Below are 19,804 nucleotides of genomic sequence, written 5' to 3' on the forward strand. Positions count from 1 at the left end.
CGCACGCATCAACAAATAACTTTCACAGCGCTGACATTTTATTCAGTCAGACGCTCCAAACTTACTCTTGTGGGTTTCCTTTTTTTCCAGGTGTGCATCACCGCAAGGTGTTGAGGCGGTCTCGCCGCAGTCCGCCAGACGCCAGGAGGAGAGCTCCGGCCAGCGGGAGACCACGCCCAGCCTTCTGACGCCCATCATGAGAGCCATCATGGAGATGGAGGAGACCAGGGCCACGGAGAGCAGAGCTCCTTGTGAGAGACACAGAAAACGGCCGCTAACATTAGCCGCTAACATTAGCCGCTAACATTAGCCGCTAACATTAGCCGCTAACATTAGCCGCTAACATTAGCCGCTAACATTAGCCGCTAACATTAGCCGCTATCATTAGCCGCTATCATTAGCCGCTATCATTAGCCGCTAACATTAGCCGCTAGCATTAGCCGCTAGCATTAGCCGCTAGCATTAGCCGCTAGCATTAGCCGCTATCATTAGCTGCTAACATTAGCCGCTAACATTAGCCGCTAACATTAGCCGCTAACATTAGCCGCTAACATTAGCCGCTATCATTAGCCGCTATCATTAGCCGCTAGCATTAGCCGCTAGCATTAGCCGCTAGCATTAGCCGCTAGCATTAGCCGCTAACATTAGCCGCTATCATTAGCCGCTAACATTAGCCGCTAACATTAGCCGCTAACATTAGCCGCTAACATTAGCCGCTAGCATTAGCCGCTAGCATTAGCCGCTAGCATTAGCCGCTAGCATTAGCCGCTAGCATTAGCCGCTAGCATTAGCCGCTAACATTAGCCGCTAGCATTAGCCGCTAGCATTAGCCGCTAGCATTAGCCGCTAACATTAGCCGCTAACATTAGCTGCTGCAGTCGTCCCTCGCCTCAAGTTTGCCGCTTCACTCTGTCTTATTTTTAAAAAAATAGTCTAGTTTATGACAGAAATTAAGCGTTATAATTGCAGTAAAAATATCAATGGAAGAGTAGTATTGGCCGCTAGATGAGAGCAAACCAATCAGAGCCTGCTGTTCAGTATCGTGGTCACTGATTGGCTCATTACTACATTGGATAAAAGGAAGCGTAAAGGTAACTGTAGGTCATTTTTTGTCATTTTAGAAGGTTTTAAACAGGTTTTTATGCTATTAAATTTTTCATTAATAACATCAAATCAAAATCAAATCAACTTTATTTATAGAGCACATTTAAAATTTACCACAGGGGTAGCCAAAGTGCTGTACAATGAGCAGGTTAAAAGATAAAACGAGTACCGAGCAAACACAACACAACACAAACAGAACACGATAAAAAATAAATAATTAAAATAGAATTAATAAAAACATAAAAACAGGATCACAGCAGGTGTATTATGGGGCGCCATTGCAGGATGGATATCACTCAGTGTTAAAAGCCATGGAATAAAAGTATGTTTTTAAGAGAGATTTAAAAACAGGAAGAGAGGAGGCTTGTCTAACACTCAGGGGTAGGTCGTTCCAGAGCTTGGGAGCAGCAACGGCGAAAGCTCTGTCACCTCTAAGCTTCAGCCTTGTGTCAGGGACCGTCAACAGCAGCTGATCGGCTGATCTTAAGGATCGGGGGGGGGGGGGCAGTAAGGCTGAAGGAGGTCGGAGAGATAGGTTTGCGCGAGGTTGTTTAGACATTTAAAAACAAATAAAAGGAGTTTAAAATGTATTCGGTAACGCACAGGGAGCCAGTGAAGGGACGCTAAAATAGGGGTGATGTGCTCACGTCTGCGGGTCTGTGTTAGCAGACGAGCAGCAGAGTTCTGCACGAGCTGCAGGCGGGCGAGGGAGGCCTGGCTAATGCCAACATACAGGGCATTACAGTAATAAAGACGAGTCGAGATAAAAGCGTGGATTAATTTCTCAAGATCATGTCTTGATAGAAGCGGTTTCACTTTCGCTATTTGGCGTAATTGATAAAAGCTTTTTTGAACGACGCTGCTGATTTGTTTTTCGAATTTAAAATCTGAGTCAAACTTTACCCCCAGGTTTGTGACAGAGTCGCTGAGATACGGGGTCAGAGTGCCGAGGTCAACGTTGGGGGAGGGAGAGCGACTTGGACCGAACAACATAACTTCTGTTTTATCTTCATTTAGGCTCAGGAAGTTAGCTGAAAGCCAGACTTTGATGTCGTGCAGGCAGTCAATAAGACGTTGAACCGTGTTATTTTGTGCCATGGGAAAATAAATCTGGCAATCATCGGCATAAAAATGAAATGCAATACTGTACTTCCTAAAAATAGAACCAAGGGGGAGAAGGTAAAGCGCAAATAAGATTGGGGCAAGGATTGAGCCCTGGGGGACCCCATGTGGTAAAGGAGCTGTGGACGACATAAAACTGTCTACTTTTACACAAAAACTCCTGTCGGTTAGGTACGACCGGAACCAGTTGAGGGCGGCGCCCTTAATGCCCACACAGTTCTCAAGACGAGTGATTAAGGTGGCGTGGTCGACGGTGTCGAACGCAGCAGACAGATCTAAAAGCACCAGGACAACATATTTACCAGAATCAGTGGACAGGAGGATATCGTTAAAAACTTTTAGAAGCGCTGACTCTGTGCTGTGGAGGGCTTTAAAACCGGACTGGAACAGCTCAGTGATAGCATTATCCTCTAAGAAGGGCAACAACTGACTGTAGACAACCTTCTCTAATATTTTGGAAATGTATGGAAGATTAGAGATAGGTCTGAAGTTAGAGAGGAGAGAGGGGTCGAGGCTGGGTTTTTTAAGTAGAGGTCGTACCACTGCATGTTTAAACTCTACTGGAACTATTCCAGAAGAGAGGCTACTATTGATGCATCTACTTGACGGAAATGTATTAACCACAGTCAGGCCCGTAACCAATTAACAGCGATAAAACAAAGGTTTACTCTACCAGCTTAGCTTAGCCACTTTTGTCTGGTCTATGATGTTTTTTCTTTCTCTATTTGGTGTCTGAATTAATATTCCCCATGAGAAATCTTCAAAGCTGAATTAGTCTGTTCTACGGTGAAACTCTCCGAAAGGGTTGTACGGTATACCGGTACTAATGTAGTAATGATTTAAAAGCGGTACTATACTGCTTCTGAAAAATACTGTTTGTTTTTCCACCCACCCGAACATGACAACGCGCTGTCGTCTAAACAGGTTTTTATGATAATATTACATTTATTATTATTATCTCCTTGACGGAAATGTATTAACCACAGTCAGGCCCGTAACCAATTAACAGCGATAAAACGAGGGTTTACTGTACTAGCTTAGCTTAGCCACTATGATGTAGCTTTTGTCTGGTCCATGATGTTTTTCCTTTCTCTATTTGGTGTCTGAAGTAATATTCCCCATGAGAAACCTTAAAAGCTGAATTCATCTGAATTATATTTATATAGCGCTTTTCTCTAGTGACTCAAAAAGTGATTTTACATAGTGAAACCCAGTATCTAAGTTACATTTAAAGCAGTGTGGGCGGCTCTGGTTTAGGTTGGGTGGGTAAAGTGTCTTGCCCAAGGACTCAACGGCAGTGACTAGGATGGCGGAAGCAAGGATCGAACCTGGAACCCTCAAGTTGCTGGCACGGCCACTCTACCAACCGAGCCATACCGCCCCACTAACTGTTCTGTTCAAACTTTCCAAAAGGGCTGTACGCTAAACCGGTACTAATAAAGTACCGCCGTAGTAATGATTTAAAAATGGTACTGTACTGCTTCTGAAAAATACCGGTAGATTTTTTTTTCTTCTTTTTTCCGCGCCGTATTCGTGTCGTGACATCGCTGGTTATACAAGCATAGGTGCATATTAGGCACACGCACGGAGCACTTACAAGCAGAAACGGTGTGGAGATAGACAAATTTTTGGCTTAAAAACGCCGCTTTGTAAGATTTGCTTAGATCGGCATTCTAAATCACTAATCCGCGACAAATAAAGTAAGTTTCTTACAAGTATCATTATCACTGCAGGACGAGGAGTAGCTAAACATGCTTCACTACACACCCTAGGACAGGGGTCGGCAACCTTTCCCAGTCAAAGAGCCATTTTGACCAGTTTCGCAAATTATAGAAAACAATGGGAGCCGCAAAAACTTTTGAAATTTTAAATGAAATTAAAGCTGCAAGCAGCATTGGTCGGGCCCGCGTATTTGGCAGGTGGTAGTCCTAAGTGTCCCAATACTTTTGTCCAGTTTTAGTCCCAAGTGTCCCAATACTTTTGGCAAGTTGTAGTCCTAAGTGTCCCAATACTTTTGTCAAGTTGTAGTCCCAAGTGTCCCAATACTTTTGTCCAGTTTTCGGCCTAAGTGTCCCAATACTTTTGTCCAGTTTTCGGCCTAAGTGTCCCAATACTTTTGTCAAGTTGTAGTCCCAAGTGTCCCAATACTTTTGTCCAGTTTTCGGCCTAAGTGTCCCAATACTTTTGTCAAGTTGTAGTCTTAAGTGTCCCAATACTTTTGTCAAGTTGTAGTCCCAAGTGTCCCAATACTTTTGTCCAGTTTTCGGCCTAAGTGTCCCAATACTTTTGTCCGGTGGTAGTCATAAGTGTCCCAAGACTTTTGTCTAGTGTACCTACCTTGTCTGCATTGTGTGGGCACGCTGGTGCTTCCTGCTTTTAAGCAGCCATCTTAAAAAAACAGCAGCGCAGCAGCATCAGCGCAGCGGGTCTTTGAAGGGTCATAAAATCAAAACCGGAGCAGGTATTAAAACGCTGTTCTGTTATTTTATACACAAGGGTTTAATCTCTCTCCTGTGTTAGTTTGAAGCCGAAACGACAAACGCGCTCAGAGGAGATAGTTTTTGAAGGAAGGTGACCGGTTTTTACAAAAAATTTGTTTTGAAGGGGGAATAGCAAACTTCCTGTTGATTTTTGCTGGGGATTGTCAAATTATGAAATGTAGGTCTAAGTGAGCCCTACATAGAGGTTTTTGTTTCATGTCTCTCCGACCTTCCCAGTGGGAGTTACAGGCAGTTTTGTCAGTTTTTTCATCCGAGGAGCAGTTTTTTGTGAGTTTCATTAAAAAATTGCGCTAGAGCACAATTTTGAGATTTGGGGTTAGGTTTTTTTATTAGATCGCAATTTTTGCCAGTCCTGATGTGTGTGTTCAGTTCGGTGAGTTTTGAAGCATGTTAAGGGGGTCAAATTACAGCTCAAAGAGGCAAAAGTGACTGTTTTTAGTACTTTTTTGTCTTGAAGGGGGAATTGCCAACTTCCTGTTGATTTTTGCCCGATGATATGCAATTATGAAAACTAGGTCTAAGTCAGATCTACATACAGGTTTTTGTTACATGTCTCTCCGATCTTCCTAGTGGGAGATATAGGCAGTCTAGTTTTTTTTTTTCCTAGGGGGCGCTAGAGCGCAATTTTGAGTTTTGAGGTTTGGTTTTTTTAAAAAAAGGTAATTTTCGCAGGTCCTGATGTGTGCGTCAAATATGGTGAGTTTTGAAGCATGTTAAGTGGGTCAAATTACAGTTTAATGTGGCGGCGGAAGAATAAAGAATAAAACCTTACAAATTCAATAGGTCCTTATGTCCCATTGCATAAGGACTCCCTTTGGGAGTCCTTATGCAATGGGCCATGCGGGCCCTAATAACACTGCTTACAAACTTTTTTTTTTTTGCTTTGTGCTATGTATAAATCAGGGGTCTCAGACACGCTGCCCACACCTTTTATATGAACTTTTTAAGCTGGTGCGGCACGCGAGTTTTATATGAATAGCGCTTGTCAGCGTCATGCGTGCCGTGATGGTACAGCATATAGCGCCCACTACAACCAGCGTGCCTGATCAGCCACATGTTGAACGGGGCTTCCGCTTGCTCACATAGGTGACAGCAAGGCATACTTACTCAACAACCACACAGGTTACACTGACGTTGGCGGTATAAAAAAAAAAACTTTAACACTCTTACTAATAATGCGCCACACTGTGAACCCACACCAAACAAGAATGACAAACACATTTCGGGAGAACATCTGCACCGTAACACAACATAAACACAACAGGACAAATACCCAGAATCCCATGCAGCCCTAACTCTTCCGGGATACATTATACACCCCCGCCCACCTCAACCGACGCACAGAGGGGGGGGGGGGGGGGGGGTTGATGTGTGAGGGAGCAGGGTTGGGGTGGGGGCGGGGTTTGGTGGTAGCAGGGGTGTATAATGTATCCCGGAAGAGTTAGGGCTGCATGGGATTCTGGGTGTTTGTTCTGTTGTGTTTATGTTGTGTTAAGGTGCAGATGTTCTCCCGAAATGTGTTTGTCACTCTTGTTTGGTTTTGGTTCAAAGTGTGGCGCATTATTAGTAAGAGTGTTAAAGTTGTTTTATATGGTCACCGTTAGAGATGCGCGGATAGGCAATTATTTCATCCGCAACCGCATCAGAAAGTCGTCAACCATCCGCCATCCACCCGATCTAACATTTAATCAAACCCGCACCAGCCCGTTGTTATATATCTAATATAGACGATGCAAGGCATTAGTGAGGTTATAAAGCTTTTGCCTGTTAAAGAAAGGAGACTGATCCAATGCAGCACAGGCATTCGCGTGCCACGCTGTCACGGCCCAGACGCACACCAGTGCGCAATCATATGGGAGCCGCGCTGAGCGCACCTCCAAGCGCGTGGAGGTGCGATGTCTCTCGCGCCCGAGGCTTCAGCGTGCATCGCGGCGGCCATCCTACTCGTCGCGGCCTAGCCCTCGCGGCTCTCGCTGCCGGCGACGGCCGGGTATGGGCCCGACGCTCCAGCGCCATCCATTTTCAGGGCTAGTTGATTCGGCAGGTGGGTTGTTACACACTCCTTAGCGGGTTCCGACTTCCATGGCCACCGTCCTGCTGTCTATATCAGGAATTGCGTGCTTCCTTTACACAATTATAACAAAAAAAATTCCCGGATTTCCAAGAATTCCCAGTCTTTGAGGACATTTTCACCATTCAAAATGAATGATCAATTTTTTAACCGATTCAAACCGTTCCACCTTCACCACGTTCGATTCATCCTTGAAATTCAAACAACCATTTTTCCACGTTCTACAAATTTCCAGGAATTCCTTTTTCTTTCCAATCTTATTTCCAACCTTTTTCAGTGCGATGACTCCTTTCACATTTTTCAACCCATTTCAACCGCCTCTGAAACAGGCCAAAAACACAAGTTGGTTTAAGAACTTGAAAATTTCCCGGTTTTCCCGAAATTCCGTAATACCGTTTTTCAATCAAAAACCTGTTACTAATTCAACATTTCTTGACCGATTTAAACAATTCCAACACCAACCAAGTCAGCTCATTCAGAACATTTCATGCTTAGTAATTTTTTTTTTTTAATCCTACTTTTCCCCAATTTCCCAAATTTCCAGGAAGTTTCCATTGAAATGAATGGGATTTTTTTCCAACTTCCACAATTCCCACATTTTTCAACCTATTGAAACCATTCCAACGTCAACACATTCCACTCATCCTGGACATTCAAACTATCATTTTTCAAAGTTCAAATACATTCCAGGAATTCCCAGAATTCCAAACCCTGTTTACAAATTTTTTTCTGTCGATTACTCCTCCCACATTTTTCAACCTACTTTAACCGTCCCACCGTCAAAACATTCCTCTTAATCTGGACAAAAAACTAAATTGTTTTTTGAACTGGAAAAATGACCGGTTTTCCGTAAATTCCAGGAATTTTGTAAAATACCATTTCTCAGTTAAAAATGTTACTATTTCAACATTTCTCGACCGATATGAAAAATTCCAAAACGAATCATTCAGAAAATTCCAATTTTTTTGCATTTTCATAAAAATTCCCGCTTTTCACAAAATTTCCATGAAATTCCCATTGAAATGGATGGGACATTTTTCAAAGTTCCACAACTCCCACATTTTTTATCCGATTCAATCCCTTCAAACTTAAAAATATTCAGCCCCTTCAGGAATTGCGTGCTTCCTTCACACAATTATAACAAAAAAAATTCCCGGATTTCCAAGAATTCCCAGTCTTTGAGGACATTTTCACCATTCAAAATGAATGATCAATTTTTTAACCGATTCAAACCGTTCCACCTTCACCACGTTCGATTCATCCTTGAAATTCAAACAACCATTTTTCCACGTTCTACAAATTTCCAGGAATTCCTTTTTCTTTCCAATCTTATTTCCAACCTTTTTCAGTGCGATGACTCCTTTCACATTTTTCAACCCATTTCAACCGCCTCTGAAACAGGCCAAAAACACAAGTTGGTTTAAGAACGTGAAAATTTCCCGGTTTTCCCGAAATTCCGTAATACCGTTTTTCAATCAAAAACCTGTTACTAATTCAACATTTCTTGACCGATTTAAACAATTCCAACACCAACCAAGTCAGCTCATTCAGAACATTCATGCTTAGTCATTTTTTTTTTTTAAATCCTACTTTTCCCCAATTTCCCAAATTTCCAGGAAGTTTCCATTGAAATGAATGGGATTTTTTTCCAACTTCCACAATTCCCACATTTTTCAACCTATTGAAACCATTCCAACGTCAACACATTCCACTCATCCTGGACATTCAAACTATCATTTTTCAAAGTTCAAATACATTCCAGGAATTCCCAGAATTCCAAACCCTGTTTTCAAATTTTTTTCTGTCGATTACTCCTCCCACATTTTTCAACCTACTTTAACCGTCCCACCGTCAAAACATTCCTCTTAATCAGGACAAAAAACTAAATTGTTTTTTGAACTGGAAAAATGACCGGTTTTCCGTAAATTCCAGGAATTTTGTAAAATACCATTTCTCAGTTAAAAATGTTACTATTTCAACATTTCTCGACCGATATGAAAAATTCCAAAACGAATCATTCAGAAAATTCAAATTTTTTTGCATTTTCATAAAAATTCCCGCTTTTCACAAAATTTCCATGAAATTCCCATTGAAATGGATGGGACATTTTTCAAAGTTCCACAACTCCCACATTTTTTATCCGATTCAATCCCTTCAAACTTCAAAATATTCAGCCCCTTCAGGAATTGCGTGCTTCCTTTACACAATTATAACAAACAAAATTCCCGGATTTCCAAGAATTCCCAGTCTTTGAGGACATTTTCACCATTCAAAATGAATGATCAATTTTTTAACCGATTCAAACCGTTCCACCTTCACCACGTTCGATTCATCCTTGAAATTCAAACAACCATTTTTCCACGTTCTACAAATTTCCAGGAATTCCTTTTTCTTTCCAATCTTATTTCCAACCTTTTTCAGTGCGATGGCTCCTTTCACATTTTTCAACCCATTTCAACCGCCTCTGAAACAGGCCAAAAACACAAGTTGGTTTAAGAACTTGAAAATTTCCCGGTTTTCCCGAAATTCCGTAATACCGTTTTTCAATCAAAAACCTGTTACTAATTCAACATTTCTTGACCAATTTAAACAATTCCAACACCAACCAAGTCAGCTCATTCAGAACATTTCATGCTTAGTCTTTTTTTTTTTTAAATCCTACTTTTCCCCAATTTCCCAAATTTCCAGGAAGTTTCCATTGAAATGAATGGGATTTTTTTCCAACTTCCACAATTCCCACATTTTTCAACCTATTGAAACCATTCCACCTTCAACACATTCCACTCATCCTGGACATTCAAACTATCATTTTTCAAAGTTCAAATACATTCCAGGAATTCCCAGAATTCCAAACCCTGTTTTCAATTTTTTTTCTGTCGATTACTCCTCCCACATTTTTCAACCTACTTTAACCGTCCCACCGTCAAAACATTCCTCTTAATCAGGACAAAAAACTAAATTGTTTTTTGAACTGGAAAAATGGCCGGTTTTCCGTAAATTCCAGGAATTTTGTAAAATACCATTTCTCAGTTAAAAATGTTACTATTTCAACATTTCTCGACCGATATGAAAAATTCCAAAACGAATCATTCAGAAAATTCAAATTTTTTTGCATTTTCATAAAATTCCCGCTTTTCACAAAATTTCCATGAAATTCCCATTGAAATGGATGGGACATTTTTCAAAGTTCCACAACTCCCACATTTTTTATCCGATTCAATCCCTTCAAACTTAAAAATATTCAGCCCCTTCAGGAATTGCGTGCTTCCTTTACACAATTATAACAAAAAAAATTCCCGGATTTCCAAGAATTCCCAGTCTTTGAGGACATTTTCACCATTCAAAATGAATGATCAATTTTTTAACCGATTCAAACCGTTCCACCTTCAACACGTTCGATTCATCCTTGAAATTCAAACAACCATTTTTCCACGTTCTACAAATTTCCAGGAATTCCTTTTTCTTTCCAATCTTATTTCCAACCTTTTTCAGTGCGATGACTCCTTTCACATTTTTCAACCCATTTCAACCGCCTCTGAAACAGGCCAAAAACACAAGTTGGTTTAAGAACGTGAAAATTTCCTGGTTTTCCTGAAATTCCGTAATACCGTTTTTCAATCAAAAACCTGTTACTAATTCAACATTTCTTGACCAATTTAAACAATTCCAACACCAACCAAGTCAGCTCATTCAGAACATTCATGCTTAGTCTTTTTTTTTTTTTAATCCTACTTTTCCCCAATTTCCCAAATTTCCAGGAAGTTTCCATTGAAATGAATGGGATTTTTTTCCAACTTCCACAATTCCCACATTTTTCAACCTATTGAAACCATTCCAACGTCAACACATTCCACTCATCCTGGACATTCAAACTATCATTTTTCAAAGTTCAAATACATTCCAGGAATTCCCAGAATTCCAAACCCTGTTTTCAAATTTTTTTCTGTCGATTACTCCTCCCACATTTTTCAACCTACTTTAACCGTCCCACCGTCAAAACATTCCTCTTAATCTGGACAAAAAACTAAATTGTTTTTTGAACTGGAAAAATGACCGGTTTTCCGTAAATTCCAGGAATTTTGTAAAATACCATTTCTCAGTTAAAAATGTTACTATTTCAACATTTCTCGACCGATATGAAAAATTCCGAAACGAATCATTCAGAAAATTCAAATTTTTTTGCATTTTCATAAAAATTCCCGCTTTTCACAAAATTTCCATGAAATTCCCATTGAAATGGATGGGACATTTTTCAAAGTTCCACAACTCCCACATTTTTTATCCGATTCAATCCCTTCAAACTTCAAAATATTCAGCCCCTTCAGGAATTGCGTGCTTCCTTTACACAATTATAACAAAAAAAATTCCCGGATTTCCAAGAATTCCCAGTCTTTGAGGACATTTTCACCATTCAAAATGAATGATCAATTTTTTAACCGATTCAAACCGTTCCACCTTCACCACGTTCGATTCATCCTTGAAATTCAAACAACCATTTTTCCACGTTCTACAAATTTCCAGGAATTCCTTTTTCTTTCCAATCTTATTTCCAACCTTTTTCAGTGCGATGACTCCTTTCACATTTTTCAACCCATTTCAACCGCCTCTGAAACAGGCCAAAAACACAAGTTGGTTTAAGAACTTGAAAATTTCCCGGTTTTCCCGAAATTCCGTAATACCGTTTTTCAATCAAAAACCTGTTACTAATTCAACATTTCTTGACCAATTTAAACAATTCCAACACCAACCAAGTCAGCTCATTCAGAACATTCATGCTTAGTCATTTTTTTTTTTTAAATCCTACTTTTCCCCAATTTCCCAAATTTCCAGGAAGTTTCCATTGAAATGAATGGGATTTTTTTCCAACTTCCACAATTCCCACATTTTTCAACCTATTGAAACCATTCCAACGTCAACACATTCCACTCATCCTGGACATTTCCGCGCCATAGTCGTGACATCGCTGGTTATACAAGCATAGGTGCATATTAGGCACACGCACGGAGCACTTGCAAGCAGAAACGGTGTGGAGATAGACGCATTTTGGCTTAAAAACACCGCTTTGCAAGATTTGCTTGGATCGGCAGTGTTTTAGCTACTTTTAAATCACTAATCCGCGACAACCGATTTATACCATTCCACCTTCAACACATTCCACTCATCCTGGACATTCAAACTATCATTTTTCAAAGTTCAAATACATTCCAGGAATTCCCAGAATTCCAAACCCTGTTTTCAAATTTTTTTCTGTCAATTACTCCTCCCACATTTTTCAACCTACTTTAACCGTCCCACCGTCAAAACATTCCTCTTAATCAGGACAAAAAACTAAATTGTTTTTTGAACTGGAAAAATGGCCGGTTTTCCGTAAATTCCAGGAATTTTGTAAAATACCATTTCTCAGTTAAAAATGTTACTATTTCAACATTTCTCGACCGATATGAAAAATTCCAAAACGAATCATTCAGAAAATTCAAATTTTTTTGCATTTTCATAAAAATTCCCGCTTTTCACAAAATTTCCATGAAATTCCCATTGAAATGGATGGGACATTTTTCAAAGTTCCACAACTCCCACATTTTTTATCCGATTCAATCCCTTCAAACTTAAAAATATTCAGCCCCTTCAGGAATTGCGTGCTCCCTTTACACAATTATAACAAAAAAAATTCCCGGATTTCCAAGAATTCCCAGTCTTTGAGGACATTTTCACCATTCAAAATGAATGATCAATTTTTTAACCGATTCAAACCGTTCCACCTTCAACACGTTCGATTCATCCTTGAAATTCAAACAACCATTTTTCCACGTTCTACAAATTTCCAGGAATTCCTTTTTCTTTCCAATCTTATTTCCAACCTTTTTCAGTGCGATGACTCCTTTCACATTTTTCAACCCATTTCAACCGCCTCTGAAACAGGCCAAAAACACAAGTTGGTTTAAGAACTTGAAAATTTCCCGGTTTTCCCGAAATTCCGTAATACCGTTTTTCAATCAAAAACCTGTTACTAATTCAACATTTCTTGACCACTTTAAACAATTCCAACACCAACCAAGTCAGCTCATTCAGAACATTCATGCTTAGTCATTTTTTTTTTTTAAATCCTACTTTTCCCCAATTTCCCAAATTTCCAGGAAGTTTCCATTGAAATGAATGGGATTTTTTTCCAACTTCCACAATTCCCACATTTTTCAACCTATTGAAACCATTCCAACGTCAACACATTCCACTCATCCTGGACATTCAAACTATCATTTTTCAAAGTTCAAATACATTCCAGGAATTCCCAGAATTCCAAACCCTGTTTTCAAATTTTTTTCTGTCGATTACTCCTCCCACATTTTTCAACCTACTTTAACCGTCCCACCGTCAAAACATTCCTCTTAATCAGGACAAAAAACTAAATTGTTTTTTGAACTGGAAAAATGACCGGTTTTCCGTAAATTCCAGGAATTTTGTAAAATACCATTTCTCAGTTAAAAATGTTACTATTTCAACATTTCTCGACCGATATGAAAAATTCCAAAACGAATCATTCAGAAAATTCAAATTTCTTTGCATTTTCATAAAAATTCCCGCTTTTCACAAAATTTCCATGAAATTCCCATTGAAATGGATGGGACATTTTTCAAAGTTCCACAACTCCCACATTTTTTATCCGATTCAATCCCTTCAAACTTAAAAATATTCAGCCCCTTCAGGAATTGCGTGCTCCCTTTACACAATTATAACAAAAAAAATTCCCGGATTTCCAAGAATTCCCAGTCTTTGAGGACATTTTCACCATTCAAAATGAATGATCAATTTTTTAACCGATTCAAACCGTTCCACCTTCAACACGTTCGATTCATCCTTGAAATTCAAACAACCATTTTTCCACGTTCTACAAATTTCCAGGAATTCCTTTTTCTTTCCAATCTTATTTCCAACCTTTTTCAGTGCGATGACTCCGTTCACATTTTTCAACCCATTTCAACCGCCTCTGAAACAGGCCAAAAACACAAGTTGGTTTAAGAACGTGAAAATTTCCCGGTTTTCCCGAAATTCCGTAATACCGTTTTTCAATCAAAAACCTGTTACTAATTCAACATTTCTTGACCAATTTAAACAATTCCAACACCAACCAAGTCAGCTCATTCAGAACATTCATGCTTAGTCATTTTTTTTTTTAATCCTACTTTTCCCCAATTTCCCAAATTTCCAGGAAGTTTCCATTGAAATGAATGGGATTTTTTTCCAACTTCCACAATTCCCACATTTTTCAACCTATTGAAACCATTCCAACGTCAACACATTCCACTCATCCTGGACATTTCCGCGCCATAGTCGTGACATCGCTGGTTATACAAGCATAGGTGCATATTAGGCACACGCACGGAGCACTTGCAAGCAGAAACGGTGTGGAGATAGACGCATTTTGGCTTAAAAACACCGCTTTGCAAGATTTGCTTGGATCGGCAGTGTTTTAGCTACTTTTAAATCACTAATCCGCGACAAATAAAGTAAGTTTGTTACAAGTATCATTATCACTGCAGGACGAGGAGTAGCTAAACATGCTTCACTACACACCGTAGGAGGATACAATAGCTCACTGCTAACAGCGTGCTAGCGCTCCTGAATGTAAACAAACGAAGCGAAGCGGTGAGGGACGACTGTGAGTCGTGTTTCTGTGACGTTCTGTCGAAACTTCAAAGTACAGTCGACGTGGTCATTCTCGCCGCAGGGCTGGCCAGTCCCAGACCCACGCTGGGCGTCGTGGAGCTGAGGCACAAATCGCCGCTGCAGGAGCGTCAGACAGCAGGAAGAGAGGCGCTCGGAGGAGGAAGCCCGTGTGGAGCCCAGCGAAGCCCGCTCGGACCTCAGAGGAGTTTGTCTCCGGACGGCCTCAGGTCGTCCTCGCTGCCTCCTCCGGGCCTACGGAGCATCGGCCCCACCACGCCCAGTACGTACTCTCCATGTGTCACATGTGTGTCTTCTTTGGAAGCAATTTCAAAGTGATTTTATTGAACGTGCTGCTTTAGTGCTAACCAGCTGTGTTCATTGGCCTCATTAGTCCTGTTCAAGAGGCATCTATTTCTTCTTCTGCTTCTTTGGCGCACTCCACCTCACACATTTTTCACCCGATTCAAAGCATTCCAACTTCACACTGTTGAGCCTATTCGGGAATCGCAGGCTTTCTCTTGACAAATTCCCAGATTTCCCAGAATTCCAGGTATTCCGGGACGTTTTTTCCCATTCAAAATTAATTGGCCATTTTAACATTTAAACTAGTGATGGGTTGATGAGGCGTCATGAAGCTTTTCGACACATTGCAAAACTGTATTGATACTGTGTCGATACTGTGTCACTAAATACTGACATCTGCTGGACATTAAAAATCCCTACAGGCAACCTATGGACCGACTCAACTGACACTGATTTGATGCCCTAGTACAGGGGTCACCAACCTTTTTGAAACCAAAAACTACTTCTTGGGTACTGATTAATGCGAAGGGCTACCAGTTTGATTCACACTTAAATAAATAAATATATTGTCATTTGTAAGTTACACGTAAGTGTGATTTAAACAAGAATAGCTAAATAAATACATTTATATATATAAAAAAATGGGTATTGCTGTCTGTCATTCCGTCGTACATTTTTTTTTTCCTTTTACGGAAGGTTTTTTGTAGAGAATAAATGATGAAAAAAAAACACTTAATTGAACGGTTTAAAAGAGGAGAAAACACGAAAAAAAATTAAAATAAAATTTTGAAACATAGTTTATCTTCAATTTCGACTCTTTAAAATTCAAAATTCAACCGACAAAAAGAAGAGAAAACCTAGCTAATTTGAATCTTTTTGAAAAAATTAAAAAAAGAATTTATGGAACATCATTAGTAATTTTTCCTGATTAAGATAAATTTTAGAATTTTGATGACATGTTTTAAATTGGTTAAAATCCAATCTGCACTTTGTTAGAATATTTAACAAATTGGACCAAGCTATTTTTTCTAACAAAGACAAATCAGTATTTCTTCTAGATTTTCCAGAACAAAATTTTTAAAAGAAATTCAAAATACTTTGAAATAAGATTTAAATTTGATTCTACAGATTTTCTAGATTTGCCAGAATAATTTTTTTGAATTTTAATCATAGTAAGTTTGAAGAAATATTTCACAAATATTCTTCGTCGAAAAACCAGAAGCTAAAATATTTATTATTCTTTACAATAAAAAAATACTTGAACATTGATTTAAATTGTCAGGAAAGAAGAGGAAGAAATTTAAAAGGTAAAAAGGTATATTTGTTTAAAAATCCTAAAATCATTTTTAAGGTTGTATTTTTTCCCTAAAATTGTATTTCTAAAAGTAATAAGAAGCAAAGTAAAAAAATTAATGAATTTATTTAAACAAGTGAAGACACATCCATCCATCCATTTTCTACCACTTATTCCAAGTGAAGACCAAGTCTTTAAAATATTTTCTTGGATTTTCAAATTCTATTTGAGTTTTGTCTCTTTTAGAATTAAAAATGTCGAGCAAAGCGAGACCAGCTTGCTAGTAAATAAATAAAATTTAAAAAATAGAGGCAGCTCACTGGTAAGTGCTGCTCTTTGAGCTATTTTTAGAACAGGCCAGCGGGCGACTGATCTGGTCCTTACGGGCTACCTGGTGACCGCGGGCACCGCGTTGGTGACCCCTGCCCTAGTATATACAATAATATAAACCAAGTCATTGTATTTCATTTAGGATTATTTCATATCTTCATTTAAATACAAATATATTTTTATCTTTTTTAGATACAGTCAATAAATAATGTGAACATGTATCATAACATGGAAATCTAAGAGAACGTGTTGTGGATGATTGTGGACTGGGAATTTTTTTAATTTAATTTTTTTACACATTTTTATAAAAAAAAAAAAAGTTTTTCCGACGTATTACATTTTAGACGATTTTTCTTAGTTATTATTTCTCCGGCTGCAGAAAAGAGCCGCTCACAGGGCACAGAGGAGGCGTCAGTGCGACACAGTTGGCGTATCGGTCACGTGACCAAAACAGCTCATGATCGGTCACGTGACTTTCTAAAAGCGGTACGCGCACCGACACAGGGTTTTGCTCTATGAGCTCGACGCATGCGCCGATGCATCGGTGTTGCCGGACCCATCACTAATTTAAACTCATTCAGAAAATTCACATTTTTTTGGGCATTTTCAAAAAAATTCCCAGTCATCACGAAATTCCCAAAATTCCTTTTGAAATGAATGTTGTGCTACACACATTAGAGATGCGCGGTTTGCGGACACAACCGCGGAGTCTGCGGATTATCCGCGGGTCGGGCGGTTGAAATAAAAAAAAAATTAGATTTTATCCGCGGGTCGGGTCGGGCGGTTGAAATTTAAAAAAAATTAGATTTTAAATAGATTCAGGTGGGTGGCAGTTAAACCAATTGGGAAATATATATACATAGTTAAATGTTGTTACCCACATACGAAAAACGAGCAGGCACCTGCAGCATATGCCACAACAGAAGAAGAAAAAAAAAAAGAGATGGCAACGCCGGCAGCAAACGTGGTACGCGACAAACTAAAAAAGGGAATACTAAAGACCAGGGGAAAAAAAGGCCAGAAAAGTTCAGCGTGGACTCGTTTTTATGAGGTTGTAAATCAGGATGATAGTAATGCTGGCTACGTGATTTGCAAGAGCTGCGACGCTGTTTATGTCTACGACAGTCACAAAACCGGGACATCTAACATGGTGCATCACATTTGTGCAAAACCCCGAACCTCCACAAACACCCTGAGCATGAGCAGTTTCGTCCGCCGTGATCCCAGAAGAGTGCCACAGGATGTTAAAACAAGGCTTACAGATGCATGTGTGAACGCAGCTGCCTGCAGCAGTTTGAGTGGCGCGAGCGCGCTTGGAGGTGTGCTCAGCGCGGCTCCCAGATGATTGCGCACTAGTGTGCGTCTGGGCCGTGACAGCGTGGCACGCATTGAATGTCTGTGCTGCATTGGATCAGTCTCCTTTCTTTAACAGGCAAAAGCTTTATAACCTCACTAATGCCTTGCATCGTCTATATTAGATATATCACAACGGGCGGGTGCGGTTTTGATTAAATGTTAGTTCGGGTGGATGGCGGATGGTTGACGACTTTTGTGATGCGGTTGCGGATGAAATAATTGCCTATCCGCGCATCTCTAACACACATGCTAAATGCAAAGGAAAGGCTAAAATACTGCTTCCGATTCAATTTGTCATCACACAGATGAACACACATTTTTGCATTTTGGATGAACATAAATTCGATTTTTGTGTTTATCTGGAAAAGGAAAACTTGGTAAAAGGAAAACAGCACAAAATCCAATGTTATGGCAATATTTTAATGAAAATTAACCCCTTTTTTTTTTTTTTTTAAATCTGCCATGTAAAATAAAAATCGAAAATGGCCCTAATTTTATTTTTGGATTTACGTTTCAGAATTGGAAAAAGAATGAACACGGACCATTATCACATAATTTATTCAAAAAGTATAAATAATGACAAAGATAGAATAAGGTCTGTGTACCTTCTGTTCATTCTAGTTCCAATTCTGAAACACAAATCAAAAAACTAAATTAAGCCATTTTTCGATTTTTATTATACATGGCAGATTTGAAAACAAACAAAAAAAAAAAGGTTGATTTTTATTAAAATATTGCCATAAAATTGGATTTTGGGGTATTTTCCATTTATGGGTTTTATTTTTCCGGATAAACACAAAAATCGAATTTCCAATACTTAGATGAAAATCAAAAAACTAAATTAAGCCGTTTTTCGATTTTTATTATACATGGCAGATTTTAAAACAAACAAAAAAAAAAGGTTGATTTTTATTAAAATATTGCCATAAAATTGGATTTTGGGGTATTTTCCATTTATGGGTTTTATTTTTCCGGATAAACACAAAAATCGAATTTCCAATACTTAAATGAAAATCAAAAAACTAATTTCGGGCCATTTTTTATAATTTCATTTCTGAAACAAAAGTTGGACAACTATTTAATTAGACTTTTTTTAAAGAACAACTGATGAACAAAGATGTTAGCGTTATGCTAAAAACATGCTAAACGCAAAGGAAAAGCTAAAATACTGCTTCTGGTTCAAGTTGTCATCACTCAGATAATCACGCATTTTTGCATTTTAGATGAACATAAATTCAATTTTTGCGTTTAACTAGAAAGTTCCTCACCTCCCACATTTTTCACCCGATTCAAAGCATTCCAACTCCACACTGTTCTGCCTATTCGGGAATTGCGGGCTTTCCCTTGACAAATTACAAAAAATCCCAGATTTCCCAGAATTCCAGGTTTTCCAAGATATTTTTCCCACTCAAAATGAATTGGCCATTCTTCAAACTTCCACCATTTCCACATTTTTCAACCGATTCAAACCATTCCACTTTCAACATATTCCACTCATCCTGGACATTCAAACTACCATTTTTCAAAGTTCCAGGAATTCCCAGAATTCCAAACCCTGTTTTCACATTTGTTTCTGTCGACTACTCCTCCCACATTTTTCAACCTACTTCAACCTTTCCACCGTCAAAACATTCCTTTTAATTAGGACAAAAAACTAAATTGTTTTTTGAACTGGAAAAATTCCCGGTTTTCCGGAAACTCCAGGAATTTCGTACCATTCTCAGTTAAAAATGTAACTATTTCAACATTTCTCGACCGATATGAAAAATTCCAAAACGAATCATTCAGAAAATTCTAATTTTTTTGCATTTTTAAAAACATTCCCGCTTTTCACGAAATTCCCAAATTTCCATGAAATTCCCTTTGAAATGAATGGGACATTTTTCAAAGTTCCTCACCTCCCACATTTTTCACCCGATTCAAACCATTCCAACTTCAAACTGTTCAGCCTATACGGGATTTGCAGGCGTTCCTTTGACTAATTCCAAAAAATCCTAGATTTCCAGGAATTTCGTATTACCATTTCTCAGTTAAAAGTGTTACTATTTCAACATTTCTTGA

At 39.0% G+C, this 19,804-nt stretch overlaps 1 protein-coding gene across 3 annotated transcripts in view; it reads left to right on the forward strand.

The window, feature by feature from the left end:
• Positions 1 to 19,804, forward strand: part of LOC133610207 (M-phase phosphoprotein 9) — a 104,654-nt gene that overhangs the window by 56,861 nt on the left and 27,989 nt on the right. For all 3 annotated transcript variants that reach the window (XM_061966317.1, XM_061966319.1, XM_061966318.1), the window contains 2 exons: positions 91 to 251; positions 14,522 to 14,740. In XM_061966317.1, the coding sequence (XP_061822301.1) occupies positions 91 to 251; positions 14,522 to 14,740 (380 nt within the window). The remainder of the gene's footprint in view (positions 1 to 90; positions 252 to 14,521; positions 14,741 to 19,804) is intronic.

Source organism: Nerophis lumbriciformis, linkage group LG11 (assembly GCF_033978685.3).
Source record: "Nerophis lumbriciformis linkage group LG11, RoL_Nlum_v2.1, whole genome shotgun sequence".
Lineage (NCBI taxonomy): Eukaryota > Metazoa > Chordata > Actinopteri > Syngnathiformes > Syngnathidae > Nerophis > Nerophis lumbriciformis.